Source organism: Lampetra fluviatilis, chromosome 31 (genome assembly GCF_964198595.1).
Source record: "Lampetra fluviatilis chromosome 31, kcLamFluv1.1, whole genome shotgun sequence".
Classification (NCBI taxonomy): domain Eukaryota; kingdom Metazoa; phylum Chordata; class Hyperoartia; order Petromyzontiformes; family Petromyzontidae; genus Lampetra; species Lampetra fluviatilis.
The window spans coordinates 8,150,578-8,168,839 of record NC_136305.1 but is presented as its reverse complement, the minus strand read 5'-3'; the positions used below and the strand labels follow the sequence as shown (position 1 = coordinate 8,168,839).

The following is an 18,262-nucleotide window of genomic DNA, read 5'->3' as shown; positions in this document are numbered from 1 at the left end:
ATCGATGTCTTTGTTGTCAAAGACGTCGTCGCTTCTGTCACATTGTGTTGGTGTTCTCTCTGTGTTTACTACTCTTGGTGGTGCTGTGTGTGTGTATAGACTATTGGGGAGCGGTGGTGCAGCGGTTAGCGCGCTGCGCTACGAACCCGGCGACCCGAGTGACGATTATCTGAACTGGTCCCGAGCCTCCCCTAGGTCGACTCAGCCTCAAATGAGCACCTGGTGCGGTGTGTAAACATCGCCACTAGGGAGACAAAGGCGGCCTGGCGTGGTGTTGGCCACCCACCCCTCGTGTGCCCGTGCCGGCCTTCATAGGTGCTGCTCGCTGACAGCACTTGCCCCCTACAGGATGTTAATGCTATACGGGGGATCTTTGTCTTTGTATATTATAGCCGGTGCTGCTGTGAATGACTTCCCATTCAATACGGTGGTTAATGCTGCTGATGTTACTACCGCAGCTGTAGCCGTCACTACTGTGCGTGTTGATGGTGTTGATGTTGCTGCTGCTACTGTTGATAGTGTTAAGGGTGCTCTTACTGTGTACGTTGTGTTGACGCTCTTGATAGTGCTGTCACTGATGTTGCAGTTGCTGTAGTTGCTGCTGTTGTAATTATAGTTGCTGCTGTAGTAGATGTTGCTGCTGTAGTAGTAGTTGCTGTAGTAGTAGTTGTTGCTGCTGTAGTAGTATATATTGCTGTAGTAGATGTTGCTATAGTAGTAGTTGCTGTAGTAGTAGTTGCTATAGTAGTAGTTGCTGTAGTAGTAGTTGTTGCTGCTGTAGTAGTATATATTGCTGTAGTAGATGTTGCTATAGTAGTAGTTGCTGTAGTAGTAGTTGATATAGTAGTAGTTGCTGTAGTAGTAGTTGCAGTAGTAGTAGTTACTGTAGTAGATGTTGCTGCTATCGTAGTGGTTGCTATAGTATATATTGCTGTAGTAGATGTTGCTGTAGATGTTCTGCTGTAGTCGCTGTAGTAGATGTTGTTGCTGTAGTAGATGTTGCTGCTATCGTAGTTGTTGCTGTAGATGTTGCTGTAGTAGTTGTTGTTGCTGTAGTAGATGTTGTTGCTATCGTAGTGGTTGCTGTAGTAGATGTTGCTGTAGTAGATGTTGCTGTAGTAGTAGTAGTTACTGTAGTAGATGTTGCTGCTATCGTAGTGGTTGCTATAGTATATATTGCTGTAGTAGATGTTGCTGTAGATGTTCTGCTGTAGTCGCTGTAGTAGATGTTGTTGCTGTAGTAGATGTTGCTGCTATCGTAGTTGTTGCTGTAGATGTTGCTGTAGTAGTTGTTGTTGCTGTAGTAGATGTTGTTGCTATCGTAGTGGTTGCTGTAGTAGATGTTGCTGTAGTAGATGTTGCTGTAGTAGTAGTAGTTACTGTAGTAGATGTTGCTGCTATCGTAGTGGTTGCTATAGTATATATTGCTGTAGTAGATGTTGCTGTAGATGTTCTGCTGTAGTCGCTGTAGTAGATGTTGTTGCTGTAGTAGATGTTGCTGCTATCGTAGTTGTTGCTGTAGATGTTGCTGTAGTAGTTGTTGTTGCTGTAGTAGATGTTGTTGCTATCGTAGTGGTTGCTGTAGTAGATGTTGCTGTAGTAGATGTTGCTGTAGTAGTAGTAGTTACTGTAGTAGATGTTGCTGCTATCGTAGTGGTTGCTATAGTATATATTGCTGTAGTAGATGTTGCTGTAGATGTTCTGCTGTAGTCGCTGTAGTAGATGTTGTTGCTGTAGTAGATGTTGCTGCTATCGTAGTTGTTGCTGTAGATGTTGCTGTAGTAGATGTTGTTGCTGTAGTAGATGTTGTTGCTATCGTAGTGGTTGCTGTAGTAGATGTTGCTGTAGATGTTGCTGCTGTAGTTGCTATAGTTGTTGCTGCTGTAGTTGCTGTAGTAGATGTTGCTGCTGTAGATGTTGCTGCTGTAGTTGCTGTAGTCGAGTGATTGTTGCTGCGGTTTCCGCCGCGTCTTCAGTGCCGCTCGTCTCCATGGAAACCAAACACCCACTTCCTGGATGACGCCACGTGACACGCGACCACGTGGGGCCCCCACCTGTCAGTTGTCACCTGCACTTGGGGTTGCCACCTGTCCCGGATCAACCCCCATTAAGTATAGGTGACATGTGATATCTACAAGTACAGGTGGCATCCCCAAGTACAGGTGCTGACAGGAATTAATTCGTATCCGAGGTCTCGTACCGGTATTGCCGTGTTGAACTTTATAACAGAAAAAGTCCACAATGTTGTTAATAGACCTAGGCTGACTTGAGACATACGGCCCGGCTTACTCTGCAGTGGCAACCACCGGTACCAGGATAACATCAGATACAAGACTGCGATGACTTATCAAATCAGGCAAATCAGTTACTGTAAATGCATTTGATTGCAATGGTAATTTGGGTCCAGGGATATATTGCGAGGTGGACCGTGGCTCTTCCCTGCGGGGTCGCCAAGAACCGATCAACTGCAAAACAACCAGACTCATTTAACTGGGAATACACGCCGATGGCCTTCACCAACCCGCACTGACCAGCGTGGCGAAGTATGGTCAAATAACCCCCCACGACCCCAACTGTGTTGGGAGGCCCTCAACCAGCAGCAGATACACAAAGCGCTGAAAAATAATCAATTACACAAATAAAGCAAAGCTTTAAACCCGTGTTGGCACAGCCGAATACAACTTGACACAGGTGAACCTAACCAGGTACATGTAAATGATACAGGTTGTACCTATTCTGGTACACGTGATCCCATCCTGACAAATGCGAATAATACAAGTGTACCTCATCATGAGGCCTCCTTTGCCAGTAGCAAAATATAATAACAGGTTTTTTTATCCTATTATTACAAGTGCACCTATCCTGATACAGCTAATTACTACAGGTGTATCTAACATGGTTCAGGTACACCTGTGTAGGTATGTGTATCATCTGTACTGTATCCAAATGATAGAAACATTCGTTGTGTCTTGTGTATTCCTGTAGCTAGGATAGATGTGCTTTATAGATTAGCCAGCGGTTTTTTTCACGCATTTGTGTGAATTGCATCACCAGTTCATAGGGTTATGCAAACACCGTTAAGACGCTTCATAAACAGCAGCGCCTAACAGCATGGCCTGACAGCAGCCGCGTGCGCAGTCCATAACAGAACTCTGCGTAGCCACACAGCGTTGGCTTAAATGCCAGCCGGGCGGTGGTTGGTTGTGCTGCACCTGGCTGCCTGGAATCCAGCACTGTGTGGAGGCGACAACGAGGGTTGTTGGATCACACACAGATGTCGAGGAAGCCAGACCCCTGGCTCTCCAGGAGGCGGTCCAGCAAACATGTGGACTCCGTATTTCATCCCACCTGTGTGGGGATAGAGTGTTGGCCCCCTCGCACACGCAGGGTTTCGCCGGATGTTCCGGTTTCACCCCACATACACTCTTGAATTGGGCGACACAGCCCTACTGAATAGAGGAACGCAGAGCTTGGGCAAATGTTAGTAAACTCCGGCTTCTCACCGCCGCGTGGCTGCTGCTGCTGCTGCTGCTCGTTTGTGACTCCTCATCCTCCTGTCGCCTCCGAGTCGTCCTCTCTCTACAAGAGCGAGCAAATATTCTGCGACGCGACTGGATCTTGCGTTTTGTGTGGAGAGGAAACCTGAGTACTCACACGTACAACGAGTTCACATGTAAATGTCGAGGTAAACAGCCCATTTGCTGCACTGCGACCTGCCGACCACTTTCCATCCCTGTCTGGAGAAAGAAAGTATACACTCACTCGCTAATCTACGCGTGATCCACCAACCCTGGATAAACAAGCGTGCCCCCCACCACGCCCCGCTAAATAAAGAAACTTGACCACAGTACGTTTATTTGTTGAGGCAGTTGAACTCTTTTCTATTTTTCGCTCAAGTTTGTCCTTGATTGTGCCGCGTGCCGTATCGTGTGAAAGGAATTGGTCACTTGGATCGCTCGCAGAGAATGGCTCACGGAAGTAGATACCGCAAAACTACTTCTAGCATCCCTTCAAGTAGGGAGGGGGTGGGGGGCAGAACTGTTCCCACCCGCTCTGCCTGATGGTGCTGGTTGTAAATACCAGTCATGCCTCGGACTGCCCAATAGGTGAATGTCGTGGATTGCTCTCAAACACACCGCTGTGCTGATGCGTTAAGAACCCAGCACATGTGTTCACGTGGCAACTTCAATAATTGACCGTCATCTGGTCGAACACCATATGAGACTAGGCTCTAAAGAAAGGCGTCTCTGGTGTGGACCAATCAGTTTCAAGGACAATGCATAAATTATCAGAGTATTGTTTTTTGTTTGCATTTGACTGCAAGTATTGTGGTTAATGTAAACATGATTCCTTGCAAAAGGTGTCAGTTTTGTTGCCAGAAAAAAAAGGGGAAAACCCCTATTAGTATATTTTGGTACTGGCAAAGGAGGTCCCATGACGTGTCACACATTTTAATGTTATTATTGCTATTGACGCGCATTTTACTTACCAGATCTGACGACGAAAATATATTACCAATCAAGATCCTGAATTCAGCCAAATGGGGCGCGGAACAAAATGTGAAGCGACGAGACGATTATTTTTTGTCACGTGTGCTCCGATCGTGGTGACCGAGCCGAGACCACCATCGACATTGCCCGGATTCAAACCCAGGCTCTCTGCGCGGAGCTTTGCTCGCCGCGTTGACCTTTGAGCCACCCCACCCGGCCATCTCCTAGATAATTGATATGGTTATATATATCTAGTATGATTTTGCCGTGCTCTGTAAGCACCACGTAACCCTATATTGTAGCTTATGCAGATTCAATTAAAGCGCTTCTGCCTCCAACTGTCGAAGCACCCGGGCAGTGCGCGTGTTCGCGCAGTTGGGTCCTCGTCTGCCCGTGAACATCACAGATTCAACGCGAAGTCCCCGCTATTAAAGATGGACAGCGAGGTGCCTCTCTTCCTTTAACCCCCTCGAGCTTTCGGACTGTTGGAGCACGTGGCCGTTTCCGTCGCCGATATCTCCTTTGCAGCGGCCTCTCCACCGCTACTCTGCCCGTTGCTGCGCACGTGCGTATTGCACTGAGATCGACAGCTTCCCATCGGTTCCAGAGGAGGGGGTATCCACACTTTACCCCACCGCACGCGACCTGCCGATCGCAAACTTACCGTGGTGGTGTAAAGCCCATTTCTATTCTTGGTTCTTTCGGTAAAGTCACGTAGATTTTTACAAAAAATAAAATACAAATAAAAGCAAAGAATCCCACGACGTTTCGATCGCAACACAAGTGGTCTTCATCCGCCTAATGAAGCTGATGAAGACCGCGTGTGTTGCGATCGAAACGTCGTGGGGTTTTTTTTGCTTTTATTTTATTTTTAATTTAAATTTATTTTATTTTTTGTCTATTTTGTATTTTCTATCTACTTGACTTTACCACAAGAACCAAGAATATTAATTCCTGCAGTCACGAATGTTTTAAGTCCAAATGTAAAGCCCATTTATTTATTCCGCTGGACGGTGTACAGAGGAGGCTACGAGGTTGTTTTCACCTGCCCGCGCCCGGAGATCAATCGCGCGAACCGGCGACCCTCTGGATTGCACGTCCAATGTTCGATAAACACCCATTACACCACGGCAGGATTCTTGAAAATTGCAATAGTCATTGTTAATTTGTTTTGTACTCTAGTTCAATGTGAAAATACGTAACGGGAGGGGAAGTATATTTACTACAGTTGCATTGCCTCGTGTGAGTGGGGAGCGGTAGTGTAGCGGTTAGTGCGATGCGCTACGGACCCGACCACTAGAGTTCGATTCTTGCCCACGGTGAACACCAGTAACGAATATCTGAACTTCAAACGGGTAGCTGATGTGGTGTATTAACTATCTACAAAGGCTGCCCGGTGCTGACCGTGCCACAGCACTTTGCCCCCAAAGTTTGTCGAGGCTACACGGGGGGATCTTTGGTGTGGCTTGCAACTCGTAACGCCACCCCGTCACCCCGCCGTGGCCCAGGGTAGGGTTGACGGTTGTCGGTGGGTGTGTGATGGTATTTGTTTGCAGAGGGGATCGGGGCTGGGATGGTTTGACCAATGGGTGCGTGTAGGGGTTTATATGAAAGACAAACAACATGCAAACACGCGTGTTCACATGTCAAGTGACACATGGCCGCACTGTGCTGTGTGAATCGAGGCGAGGGATAGCAATAGTTCTACAATGGGGAGGTGTGTCAGTGGCTTACAAACTATGGGTCACATAGTAGCCCACAAGTACACCTGTTAGCGATGCCATTCCCGGATCCTATTTGATAGGTGAAGCTTGGTGAAGGAATGCTAAACAAGACAAAAACACGTGCATACGCATGGATTCTGAAACATTCTTTTTCCAAACTTGATTTGAATTATTTGAATTACGCGACCACCACCATCGAAACGACGGTGGTGGTCGCGTTAGTGTGGCACGGCCCTAGGCCACGATCCATCAACTGGAATGCAAAAATAAAACATGTGCTCCGGCGTGTCTATGTAATTGAGGGACTGTCCGTTGTTGTCTCGCTGTGGTATGGAACTGTTGTTGTTGTTTTGCTGCCTTGCCCCAAGCTTGAATTTGGTGTTTTGACAAATCGGCAGGAATGTACGTGCTTGTGCAATTTCTACTTACATACGTTATTTGTTTATTCATTCATCTCGAGTGCTTACCTATTCTCTATTGTGCAATCCTATCGTCGTTTGTGTGTGTTTATGCTGAACGTCTTTACCGCCATGTGAAACCGACCGTGCTAAACGGAGATTAATATAACCCGCTGACCCGCCCCTACTGGGCATCTGTGCAAAAGAGCTTCATAGCTCATCGGATTTCTCTTGCAGGATTAAAGAAAAAAACATTCGGATCCGATTACGGTGCCCGTTGTCCGTGACTGCGACGTCACTCCCGTTGGTTCACCTGCATTGAGTCTACGTTGAACTTCTTTCGTACCGTACGTAGCCAACCGTGTCGATCGGAGGTGCAATGGCAATGCAGTGTCGTCACCGTGTTTGTTATGTTGGTGCGCGATCGTGATTGTAAAATTATTTCTAGATTTGAAGCTTTCGTGACTGCAAGTATTCATATTCTTAGGTTTTTTCGGTAAAGTCACGTAGGTAAAAAATCTAAATTAATAAAAGTAACATTAAATAAAAATCACGACGTTTCGGAGGCAACACAAGCTTCCGTCTTCAGGTGGAACCGTCACAGCACGCTTTATTAATTTAGATTTTTACCTACGTGACTTTACCGAAAAAACCTAAGAATATGTAAAATTATTAAAAACATTTTATTTGTAATGCACACTTCGCGAGAAAAGCTTCACACTCGCATGAGCAGGCGAGGCACACGGCCTCCCGGGAGCGTGGAGGCGGGAGGCCGTGTGTCGTGACGGGCTCGGTGGAATGTTTGGGTTGCATCGGTACCGGGCCGAAGCAATTCGCAGTCTCGGCAATGCGCGCGTCTGCCGCGCCGTCTCTCGGTGACAATATAAGAAATCCGCGGCAGCATCTCCCCAAACCCCTTCTTTGAACCCGGGAGTCAACGTGTAATTCACATTAGGCCGCTGCGTAACGGCAGGAGAGGCAAGGTGACAACAGGGAGACACAGGGAGGGTAGGGGAGACAGGGAGACACGGGGAGGGGGGACAGGGGGACACAGGGAGACACGGGTAGGACAGACATGGAGACACAGGGATACACGGGTAGGGGACACGGGGAGACACGGGAAGGGGGGACAGGCAGACACGGGGAGACATGGGTAGGGGAGACAGGGAGTCACAGGGGGACACGGGGAGACATGGGTAGGGGAGACAGGGAGACACAGGGGGACACGGGGGGACACGGGGAGACACAGGGAGACTCGGGTAGGGGAGACAGGGGGACACGGGGAGGACAGACAGGGAGACAGGGAGACACGAGAGTCTAAAGGTAATGGAGTAAGCACAGGGGACGTGAGGAGAGACAGAAAGAGACACGAAGACACAGAGGTACACACACAGAGGGAGATGGAGGGACACAGAGATACGGGCACACACGGAGACGCAGACATACGCGGAGTCCCGCCGACACGCACACACAGCCATGGAGAGGGCCACGCAAACACAGAGAGGAACGCAGCAAGATCGACGCAGACACCTCATCGACACATACGCATCTGAGAGAACGACGCAGGCACACTCGCACGCATAGAGAGAGAGACACGCGCAGCCGTTGAGACACGCGCAGAGACACCCAGACACAAAGGTGGAGGAGGCGGCTCGAGTCGACATCACGGAGAGGTGCGGAGAGGGACGGAGAGAGAGGGGGGCAGTTTTCTCTCCCCCTCACTCCCTCCCCCTCCTCTCTCGCTCTCTCCCTCCCTCTCTCTCTCTCCCCCATCGCTGCTGCTGCTGCCGCTGCCGCATTTCACTCAGGAGCTGAGCCGGGGATCCCATCGGAGACGCCGACGATGGTGGCGTGAAGAGTCGCGGCAGACGTTACGTGGTCAATCGCTTCGCCAGGCTGGTCACCCACCCCGGTCAATTCGACACGACACAGGTCACCCCCGCTCACCGAGTCACGCGTGAACCACACCAGACGCATACGCACCTCGTCACCCGAATCAATTAGTCGTTTGAGCCGTCCGGTCAAATAGATGTGTAACCGGACGGTCACGTAACAAGCTCGTCGCCCACTCACGCGGTCACGTACGAGACCTGCTCGTCACCGGATCACCTCGTCACCAAGCCACGCAGTCACCCAGCCATCTCACCGACAACCACCCCCGGTCGATTAAACGCGCAAATTCACGCGCGGACAGTCAGTCAGTCAAGTCACGGGGATATCAACCCACCCGGGTCATCCTAGCAGCCGGTCACCCGGGTCACACTCGGTCACCCACGCGGCCACGCGGTTCAGGCGGCTCAGGCGGGGCATTCTCCACCCCAGTGAAGACGGCCACTGAATAATAACCAACGCGCAAGGGCGAGCGAGAGAGAGAGAGAGGGGGGAGGCGCGGAGCGGAGGTGCGGAGAGCCATCCAAACCCTGGAGACGCGGCACCATGGCAGCCACCGTGGCCACCCTGCTGCTCCTCGCCCAACTCGCAGCGGTAAGCGGCCCGTGCCCCCGCTGTGCCCCCCAACCCGTGCCCTCTTGCCCTACACCTTGCCCCCCCGCCCCGCCCCCTCCCCCACCCCCTCCCCCGTTCCCCACCCTCTCCAGAGGGCAATGTGATGGATATGAACTCGCGGTTGTGGCGAGAGAGAGAGATGGAGAGATATCCACCCCATCACCGCGGAGCGCAAATGCACGGTGATGGTAATGAATTGACGCGAGTCACGCGTCTCGGTAATTGATGTCATAATTAATTTATTGGGCGCTCAGAGGGCGCCAGCGGAGAGCACGGGGGAATGGGCTGCGGTTGGGGAGGAGGGGCTGGGTGGTGGTGGTGGTGGCGGCATGAGATGCGACGGAGAGGGAATGGTGACGATGGTGACGATGGTGGTGGTGATTGTTCGAGGCGCAAGGATAGAATGGGAGCAGGAGGAGAAATGGAAGCGGTCGCTTAGGAATCCGCGCACGTGCGCGTCTTGAGCAACGGTGGGGGTGGGGGGGGGTCACGGGAGATGTCACGGCCTGGAGGGGGGGGGGGTTACACAGAGGTGGTGGCACGGGAGAAATGGGGGTTAAGGGTTGAGTGGTCGGCGGTGGAAGGGATGGTTGTCACGGAGCGATGTAGCGAAGGCATGAATGGGTCGAGTGGTTACACACGTCATTGGGGGATGGAGATTTAACACGTAGAGATGTTGCAGGGGGATGGGGATTGTGCGGTTGCGGAAGGCTGGGCAGTCACGGGGAGAGATGTCACAAGTTGGATCGGGATAGCTGCATGGCCGTGTGACGAAGAGACACGAGCGTTTTGTGGTTACAGGGTAATGTTGCGCGTGATTGTGCGGAGGTGTCGTCACGAAGACTGCACGGATTGCGTGGTTACGGGGAGAATGTCACGAAGGGACGGGGTTGGTAAGGGTGAGTGTGACAGGGAGTCGTGACAAGCGGATGTGGCGAGACACATGGAGATGTCACGGCGAGATGGAGGGATTGGTAGCCACGGCAGGGCTGTTGGCTACAATGCGATGTCACGGAGGGATGGCGTTGACGATGTGGATATATAACGGGGGAAATAGGAGTGGGTGGTCACGGGAGATGTCACGGGAGATGAGGAGGGGGGGGTTAGATGTTTCTGTGACTACCAGTGAAGAGATCATTGAGACGTCACAGGAAATGGCGATGAATATATATTTTTTTATCTCGCGGCTGCTTCTCTCATTCTCGACCCCGAGTTGACCTCTGAGGTCGATTATCGTTATCGACATCGTCATGATCGTTTTATCAACATCATCATGGCCGTGTTCTCATTAACTAATATAATGAGCCAAGAATGTCAGTGTGTAACGCGCGTGACGTCACTCCACGTGGACCAGCCCCCCTCATTATTATTCATGTCCGCCTGTTTTTTTTTAAATAACATAAGGCAATTAGTAATTATACGCTGCTTCGCAGTGCATTTCGTGCCTTGTATTTTCTTCTTCGCCACCTCAAACAAAAGGCACGACTACTTTACGCCTCCTAATTATGCAACATTAAACACGTCTCTGCTACTTTGCAGACATTAGATCGAATTCCAACTGTTTTCAAACCCCAGCGAGCGAAAGCGGAATATAACTGAGTATCAGAGCAGTGAATTTCAAGTAATTGAATGTCCGCTAAAGACAGTGCTACTGTTACATTACGTCAGGTGCTTTCTGGCATAGTTGCGTGCAACAACCACTACCATTAATGCAGTGCTGCGCTCAAATGCCGCCAGGTGTGTTATGACTTCCTTTTGTGCAACATTCACTGCCATGAATACAGTGCTACAGTGAAATGCAGTGAAGTGTTCGATGACATTATGTTTTTCAATATTCCCTGCCATTACATTTACACGAGATTGTACAATTGCACTCCGATCATTTTTTTTCGTAACTCTGATGCTTCTCTTTGGTCTTCGTTATTTGCTAAGTTACTTCGGACACTATCACCACTCGACTTAACAGCTTCAGGTGATTTGAAAACAGTGCTAAAGTTAAGTAACGGTTTTTTTTACAATTATACAGCCACAGAGATTGTTTGCCTTCGACAATTGTGTAAGATATCGAAGAGTCCCTCGTTAAAAAAATGTACCTATTTTAATGCTTCTTTTGCGTCAATTTTAGCGAGATTTGGCCCCTCTGCAGATCACCCTGGCCCGATACAGTGTCTACAAAAGCGTAAGGGAAGCTTATTCGCAGTGTTCCAGCTGCTGGAGCACGTTGAGTGTCGTAATATCTAAATACGTCAGCCCAGGATTGCCAAACATCATGGAGGACGAAGATTCCGCAGATCAGAAACGCCGTTTGCAAAGAGAGAGACAGCAGAGATGGAGAGCTCGCCAGAGACAAGAAATGTTGGACACAATGCTTAGACAGAATGCTGATAGCCCTTTATTTCATTTAATAAGTCAAGAAACATGTATTTACATGCAGCCAGCATTTCCTAACAGATTTTACAATCACACACGGAAACGCAAATGTGCATCTTTAATATTACAGCTTCTGTCCTAGGACGGGCAAACAAGCTCGTCATATTAAATTATCAACATCATCATGATCATCATCATATCGTTATCAACATATCATAATATAATTATCAACATTATAGTCAACATCACCTTGATCATATCATCATCATCATATAATTAACAAACACCATGATCATCATATATTATCAACAACATCCGTGCATCACCATTATCATATATGCTTATCTGCATCAGCTTTGAATCTCTCCGTGTCTTTTCTCCGTCTCCAACCTGCGTCTCATTCACGTGTCTCCACCGTCTCGTCTCTTTGTCCCCTCTCTGTGTCTCACTGCGTCTCCTTGTGTCTCCCCCCCCCCCCGTTCGTCAACGTGGAGCCTCGTTGTTGTCTTCTCTGTCCGCTTGTGTCTCCTCCCTGTGTCTCACTCCGTCTCCTTGTGTCTCCTCCCTGTGTCTCACTCCGTCTCCTTGTGTCTCCTCGCTGTGTCTCACGTCTTCCTTGCATCTCCTTCGAGTATCTCCTCTCTGAGTGCAATGGCCGCGCTCTTTTATAAGATGCAAACAGCACACGCACGCAAATACAAAAAAAACCCATATAGTCTCTTGGGGCAGGTGCTGTTAGCGAGCATCTATTAAGCCGAGATCGTTGTACCACAAGATATTGTAGCCAGCACCACGCATGGCCACCTTTGTCTCCCCAGTGCTGTTGTGCACACATCACATCGTGTGTTCGTTGTAACGCTGAGTTGCCCGAGGGGAAAGACCCGGGACTAGTTTAACACACCATTTGCCACTGACTGATGTTAGCCGTGCTCACACACACGCACGCATCTACTTTGAGGTGCCTCGCTACATCTCTAACGTGTCGTCTTCTAAACGTCTATATTAATTCATAGAGTATTAAGTTATTCAATCGAGTTAATCTCTATTCACTGCCACGTTAATGCACCAGCACACTCCACACGCACCATCAACGTTCAATGGAGATGGATACACCTGCGTTCCAGATTTGTGACACCGGCAAGATAACGATGCTGGTGGTGCTGACGATGACGTCCACCACTTGGGCTTTTCATGTGTTGTCGGTGCGGCGGTGCAAGATGTCGCTCAGAGGTGGCAGTGTTGAGTGTCATCCCCTCGAATGCGTGGAGGGGGTTTGTCCTCCGGGTCCTCTAGCTATCGCCAACGTGAAGGCGAACAAACGATCGTTAATGGGATTGACCACACGTCCAGATTCAGGAACCGAGTGGAAACATGCCTCGCTCAATGCGATTTTCCTTGAAAAATAATTACGATGGATGAAGGAATCCCAAGACGGAAACATATCCACTAATTAAATCAAAACAAACACACCTGATACAACGCAGTGGTGGTTTGAACGCTACACTCGTCAGTAACAAATACAGTATATATTCTGCCCTTAAGTAATCTAAGTGGAATGGTTATCCCAATCCTTATAATCACGTATACTAATTATAATGAAGTTCTGGTTTCTTGATGTATTTGATTTAGTGTACTTTGTCTCCACTCGTTTTGTCGTTCTTATGTTCTGCTCTCTGTGTGTCTCGGCTGTTGTCCATCTCCCTCTCGACAGCGTGCCACTCATTGACATGCTAATTTCTCTAACCCCTCCCTCTCTCTCCGCCCCCGCCCCCTCTCTCTATTTAAGGCCTCGACACAGAGACGTGGTTTCTCTGTGTGCCTATGTACGTCTCTCTCTCTCTCTATGTATCTCTGTGATATCTGTCTCTACTTATATGTCTGTCTATATGTCTCTGGTCTGTGTTTTATCTCTCTCTCAAATGTAGCATTCTCAGGAAGAACGTAATCAACCAAGTAGGGTGTTGATTGTTATGTTATCCGACTCTCTGTTGTATTACATTACATTTCTAAGTATACTAGATTTGTGTTTCTATTTCATTTATACCTGATGATGATTGCTTGTGTTGTAATCGAAACGTCGTATGCTAGTACTTAATTTATTATTTTCTCTTTATACGTGACTTTACCGAAAGAACCAAAGAGTAATTCCTGCAGTCACGAAAGCTCCAAATTATGTACGACGTGTAGACTTTGAAACTCCAAATTGCGACGGTCGTCAGAAAACGACGACTGCGGAAATTGTTATTCGTGCTCCAAGATGGCTTCAACATCCCTGTCACCACGGTCACCGTCCTTCTGAACGCTTCACACACTTCAGCTGTGAAGAACAGTGGCAGGAGTAGCTTGCACTCTATGGCTCAATGTGCCAAAGCGGGGTGTATCTATAGGGACTCAATCAAAGGCAACTGAGCCAAATATGGCCACGTGAGAAAAAAACATCACTGGAGCTTTTATACGCCAAACACAAATGGGGAAAAATGTTTCGACATTATTTACGAGGTTCGAAATAACCGCAGAAGTGAAACTACTCATTTATTTTCTGAAATTGACCCAAACACCCAAATCGCTCTTCATGAATATATACACACGCGTCATTGGTGATGCTCCTGCTGCGTCGGCATTCGTGCACAAGCACGGTTTTTACAGAACACAAAATGTCATTCATCAATAAGACTGAGGCCTTAAAGAGAAATATACAATTGTTGTTTCAGATAATGGACGTTCTTCATAACACGTGCTATAAAGAAGATGGGACATTTCCCAAAACGTCACCTATCTTATATACATATATGAATATTAATTTTTAAGGCTGCAGTTTTATTGACGAGTGTTTACTCTAAAATATAAATGCACATTTTTGTCCGCTTAATTATTAAACAAATTATTGGATGCTGCTGCATTCACAGTGGCACACGAGCACAATCATCAACAACAAGTCAACACACTCGTCAATAACCACATTGCGTGCCCTTAAAATGAATTATAATCGGTGACGTTTCAGGCAATTGCCCTTAAGAAGGGCTTAATTATGAGCTTTCGCGTAATTTTCGCGCCGTTTCTATGGCAACCGATTTTTTTGTACGTAAATACTACTCTATTCAGGTGAAATAAAATGACAATATAGAGGAAGAGCATGTCTTGGGAAAAAATAATAATTAATCTACACAATAGGACTAAATCTCGGGGGGGAGGAGGGGGGGGTGGTCAGGATTTCAAACATCACCATACACGGCGCACACACCTGTAATCCAGCGCTGTGGAGGCAGTGGCGAGGGTTGGTGGATCACACACAGATGGTGTGAAACCCGGTGGCGCAGCGAATGGGGACTCCATCTGTTCCATCTCCATGGGATACTGTGTTTCCATCTCACACGTGTGAGTTTCCTCCAAGTGCTTCAGTTTCCTCTCACGCGTACAACCATTGGCCAATATCGCATATTTGTCAACAATTTATCAGTGCTCTACCTTATTATAGACCAATTCAGACCTCATTGGTCACCCCGTGCCCCTTATGAATCTCAACGTTCGTTCTACAATGTCCCATCACAAGGGAGAAACACAAACAAATAGACTTACCACTATACTCACCACTACACACCTGTCAACTCCTTATCAGTGCCCTACCTTATTATAGACCAACTAGCTCGTTTGCCCATCCTAGGATGGAAGCTGTAATATTTACGAAAAAATGGAGCAGAGTATCCTTGTATCTTGTGTAAATTTAATAGCAGTGAATCTTGCACAAAAGTATGTCATGAAACATTTCACTGCATTTCACTGTAGCACTGTATATAACTGACCTTAAATTTGTTCAAATTCACTGCTCCGATACTTTATTCTCTTCTGCTTTTGGTCGCTGGGGTTGAAATACATTTGAATTCGATACAATATCTGGAAAATCACCGAGAAATGTCTATTCTACCACAATGTAGAAGCATAAATTAGACTCACTTTTTGTCTCAAGTGCTGAAGAAATACATAAAGACACCAATCCAATTTGTTGCTGCGTATACTTATTTATAAGATTCACTTTCAATAAAGCAACGTCAAACTTAAAGTGAATTTGCGAAAATAATTTTTTTTTCCGCTCGACCTTCTGCGCTACTGTAAAAATCCACCCGCTCATGAATATTAATGATGGAGGGTGTGGCCTGTGGAGTGACGTCACGCGCGTTACACACAGACATTCTTGGCTCATTATAGTAGTAATTCAGACCTTACTGGTAAACCCCCCGTGCCCTTATAAATCTCAGCGATCATCCTAAAAAAGTCTCATCACAAGGGAGAAACACAAACAAATCGAATGTTTTTGTTGTTGCCAGCATCGAAACGACCACACGCCGAATGGACCTGAAATCTGAGTTTCCCTGTACAAGAAGACGGGGTTAAACCGTGGTGGGTTGACGGGTAATGATACCGCCTTTTTGTGTGTGTATATATAGTGGACGGCAGAGATCTGGGACAGAAGTCGCAAACGGGTTTTGATTCCTTACCCGTACCCGGCCGCACCAGGGTCGCAAACGGGTACCCGTACCCGGCCGTACCCGTACGTAGGTTACGTACCCGGCCGGGTACGGGTACTGTACGGGTTCGGCCGGGTACCCAGCCGGGTACGGGTAGGGTACGCGTATCGGGTACCTGATTGCGACCTCTGGGATGAAGCCATGTTGCAGGCGCGGGTAGGTTGATTCTAGGAACTTGAATTGTGAGAAGAGACAAGACGTTGGGAAATGAGTGACAAACAGTTACTCACCAGTGACTCACAGCCTACCCGTACCCGTACCCGGCCGCACCAGGGTCGCAAACGGGTACCCGTACCCGGCCGGGTACGGGTAGCCAGGTATCGGGTACCCGGTTGCGACCTCTGATCTGGGGGCTCAATGTGGCAGTGGCTCGCCGAGTAACTGCAGCAGCAGTAGCTGCTGCTGCTTTCGTGCCCGTCTGTGGTGCCTCCTCCTCCTGACGACGCCTCCAAGTCGCCCTGCCTCTCTTCTCAGTTCTGGGAGTGAGCGAGCGGATACCTGTGCGGCGGTCGCATTCCCCAGTTGCAGTAAATTTCGATTTAAAGTTTTCGTGACTGCAGGGATTCATCTTCTTTGTTCTTTCGGTAAAGTCACGTAGAAGGGAGATAATAAAATAATAAAAATAAAACAATAAAATAATTCTCACGACGTTTCGGACGCTGTCTTTCCGACAGACCTGTCTTTCACCTGAGGACGGCTGCTTGTGTTGTGGCCGAAACGTCGTGAGCATTATTTGATTGTGTTTTATTTTTATTATTCTATTATCTCCCTTCTACGTGACTTTACCGAAAAAACCAAGACAACGTTGCAGGATTGCATTGTTTTGGAAAGCGTGGCCATGGCCGACAGGAAATCTGAAGGTCGAATTCTCATTTCATGACTACAAAGTGGAGCATGTTCCAGCAAACAAACAAAGTGTGATGGTTTGTATAGTCAGATGTACTATTAATGATGTGTACGGTATTCATATTTAGCGGCGTTTCGGTGGTTAGGGTTACTGGCAGGGACAAGTATAAATTGCAAGGCTGGTATTAAGTAATAATCACTGCGTCAACTTTCGCTGCATGGGTGCAATATGCAGGCGTCGTTGCCAGTAAAATGCAAATATACCCAGAGGGCATTTTAGACGTTGTCCTCTATCTCGCATTGTACAAAAGTTGTATCTTTAATGCCCTGGGTCTCGCAAGCGGTGGGCGGGTGGCTCCAACGCGCACGAGACCACCACGGGCTTCTTCGTGCCGAGGAAGTTCAATGAACAACATTTTGCTCCAATACATTGTCCATTGAATAGCGTCCAAATCAAACCGATCGGAGCCCAAAACATCCCCGCGGAGTCGGTGACTCGCGTTTGTATCGGTAGAATATTCCAGAAGATTGCGTTTCCAAACCCCCCCCCCCGCCAATTGATTTGTATTTAAAAGGCTACCTGAATACGTGACATCATAGTTACTCAAGGCTGTTGCTTCGAGGCGATGACGTCACAGCACGGCTGGAATGGCGACGGGATGACGTCACCGCGCAAATGCGCGTGCAGCGCCCGTAGCAATTACACTCCAAAGCTGAGCTGTCATCCCATACGGTTTAGGGGCCATCCATTTAGTACGTAGGGGCCATCCATTTAGTAGGTACGCATGGAGGGGGGAGGGGGGGTTAACCCAAACGCGTTCGCTTGCGTATGGGGGGGTCTACTGACAATGTGCGTACGCACAGGAAACGGGGCGGGGGGGGGTTGAAGCCTCGATAATAATTTGTCTACATTGGCCTTCAAATGAGTTAGATAGTCCGGCCGTTGACTATCCGTTTGCTTAAACACGTTAATATTATTATTCCTTGATCGTTTCTGCGTGGATTAAATATCGGCCGTTCTATAGGATTCGGGGGGGGCGGGGGGTGTCAAAGGTACGCGTGCCTACAGGGAGGGAGGTCAAGTTTTGACAGATTTTTGCGTTCCTACTCAATGGATGGCCCCTTTATCCCGTATTCTTATACGGGGAAATTGAGTTTTCAGGTCCCTATGCCGTACAGCCGTTTCAATACGGGCAAAAAAAGTGTGTTTCTCCCTTGTGACTTTGTAGGATGAACGTTGAGATTTATAAGATTTATAAGTGCACGGGGTGACCAATAAGGTCTGAATTTGTCTGTAATAAGGGTAGGCACTGATAAGAGGTTGACAGGTATGCGATAGCCACCCTGCTTGCTGCAACGCACACGTGTACATTGCGATGTGAAACACACTCAGGATGCTGCTATTT

The 18,262-nt window shown here is 48.1% G+C and overlaps 1 protein-coding gene and 1 long non-coding RNA gene across 2 annotated transcripts in view; one reads left to right on the top strand and one right to left on the bottom strand.

The window, feature by feature from the left end:
• Positions 1–704: 704 nt before the first annotated feature.
• LOC144943591 (uncharacterized) lies at positions 705–7,467 on the bottom strand. The gene is made up of 3 exons (XR_013639511.1): positions 7,432–7,467; positions 3,504–3,642; positions 705–2,012 (listed from the first exon to the last, which is right to left on the bottom strand). It is a non-coding gene; the product is annotated as an uncharacterized LOC144943591 (long non-coding RNA).
• A 440-nt stretch (positions 7,468–7,907) lies between these two features.
• Positions 7,908–18,262, top strand: part of LOC144943503 (vasoactive intestinal polypeptide receptor-like) — a 34,511-nt gene continuing 24,156 nt past the window's right edge. The window contains exon 1 of the mRNA XM_078871019.1: positions 7,908–9,096. Coding sequence (XP_078727145.1) covers positions 9,049–9,096 — 48 coding nt within the window. The 5' untranslated portion in view covers positions 7,908–9,048. The remainder of the gene's footprint in view (positions 9,097–18,262) is intronic.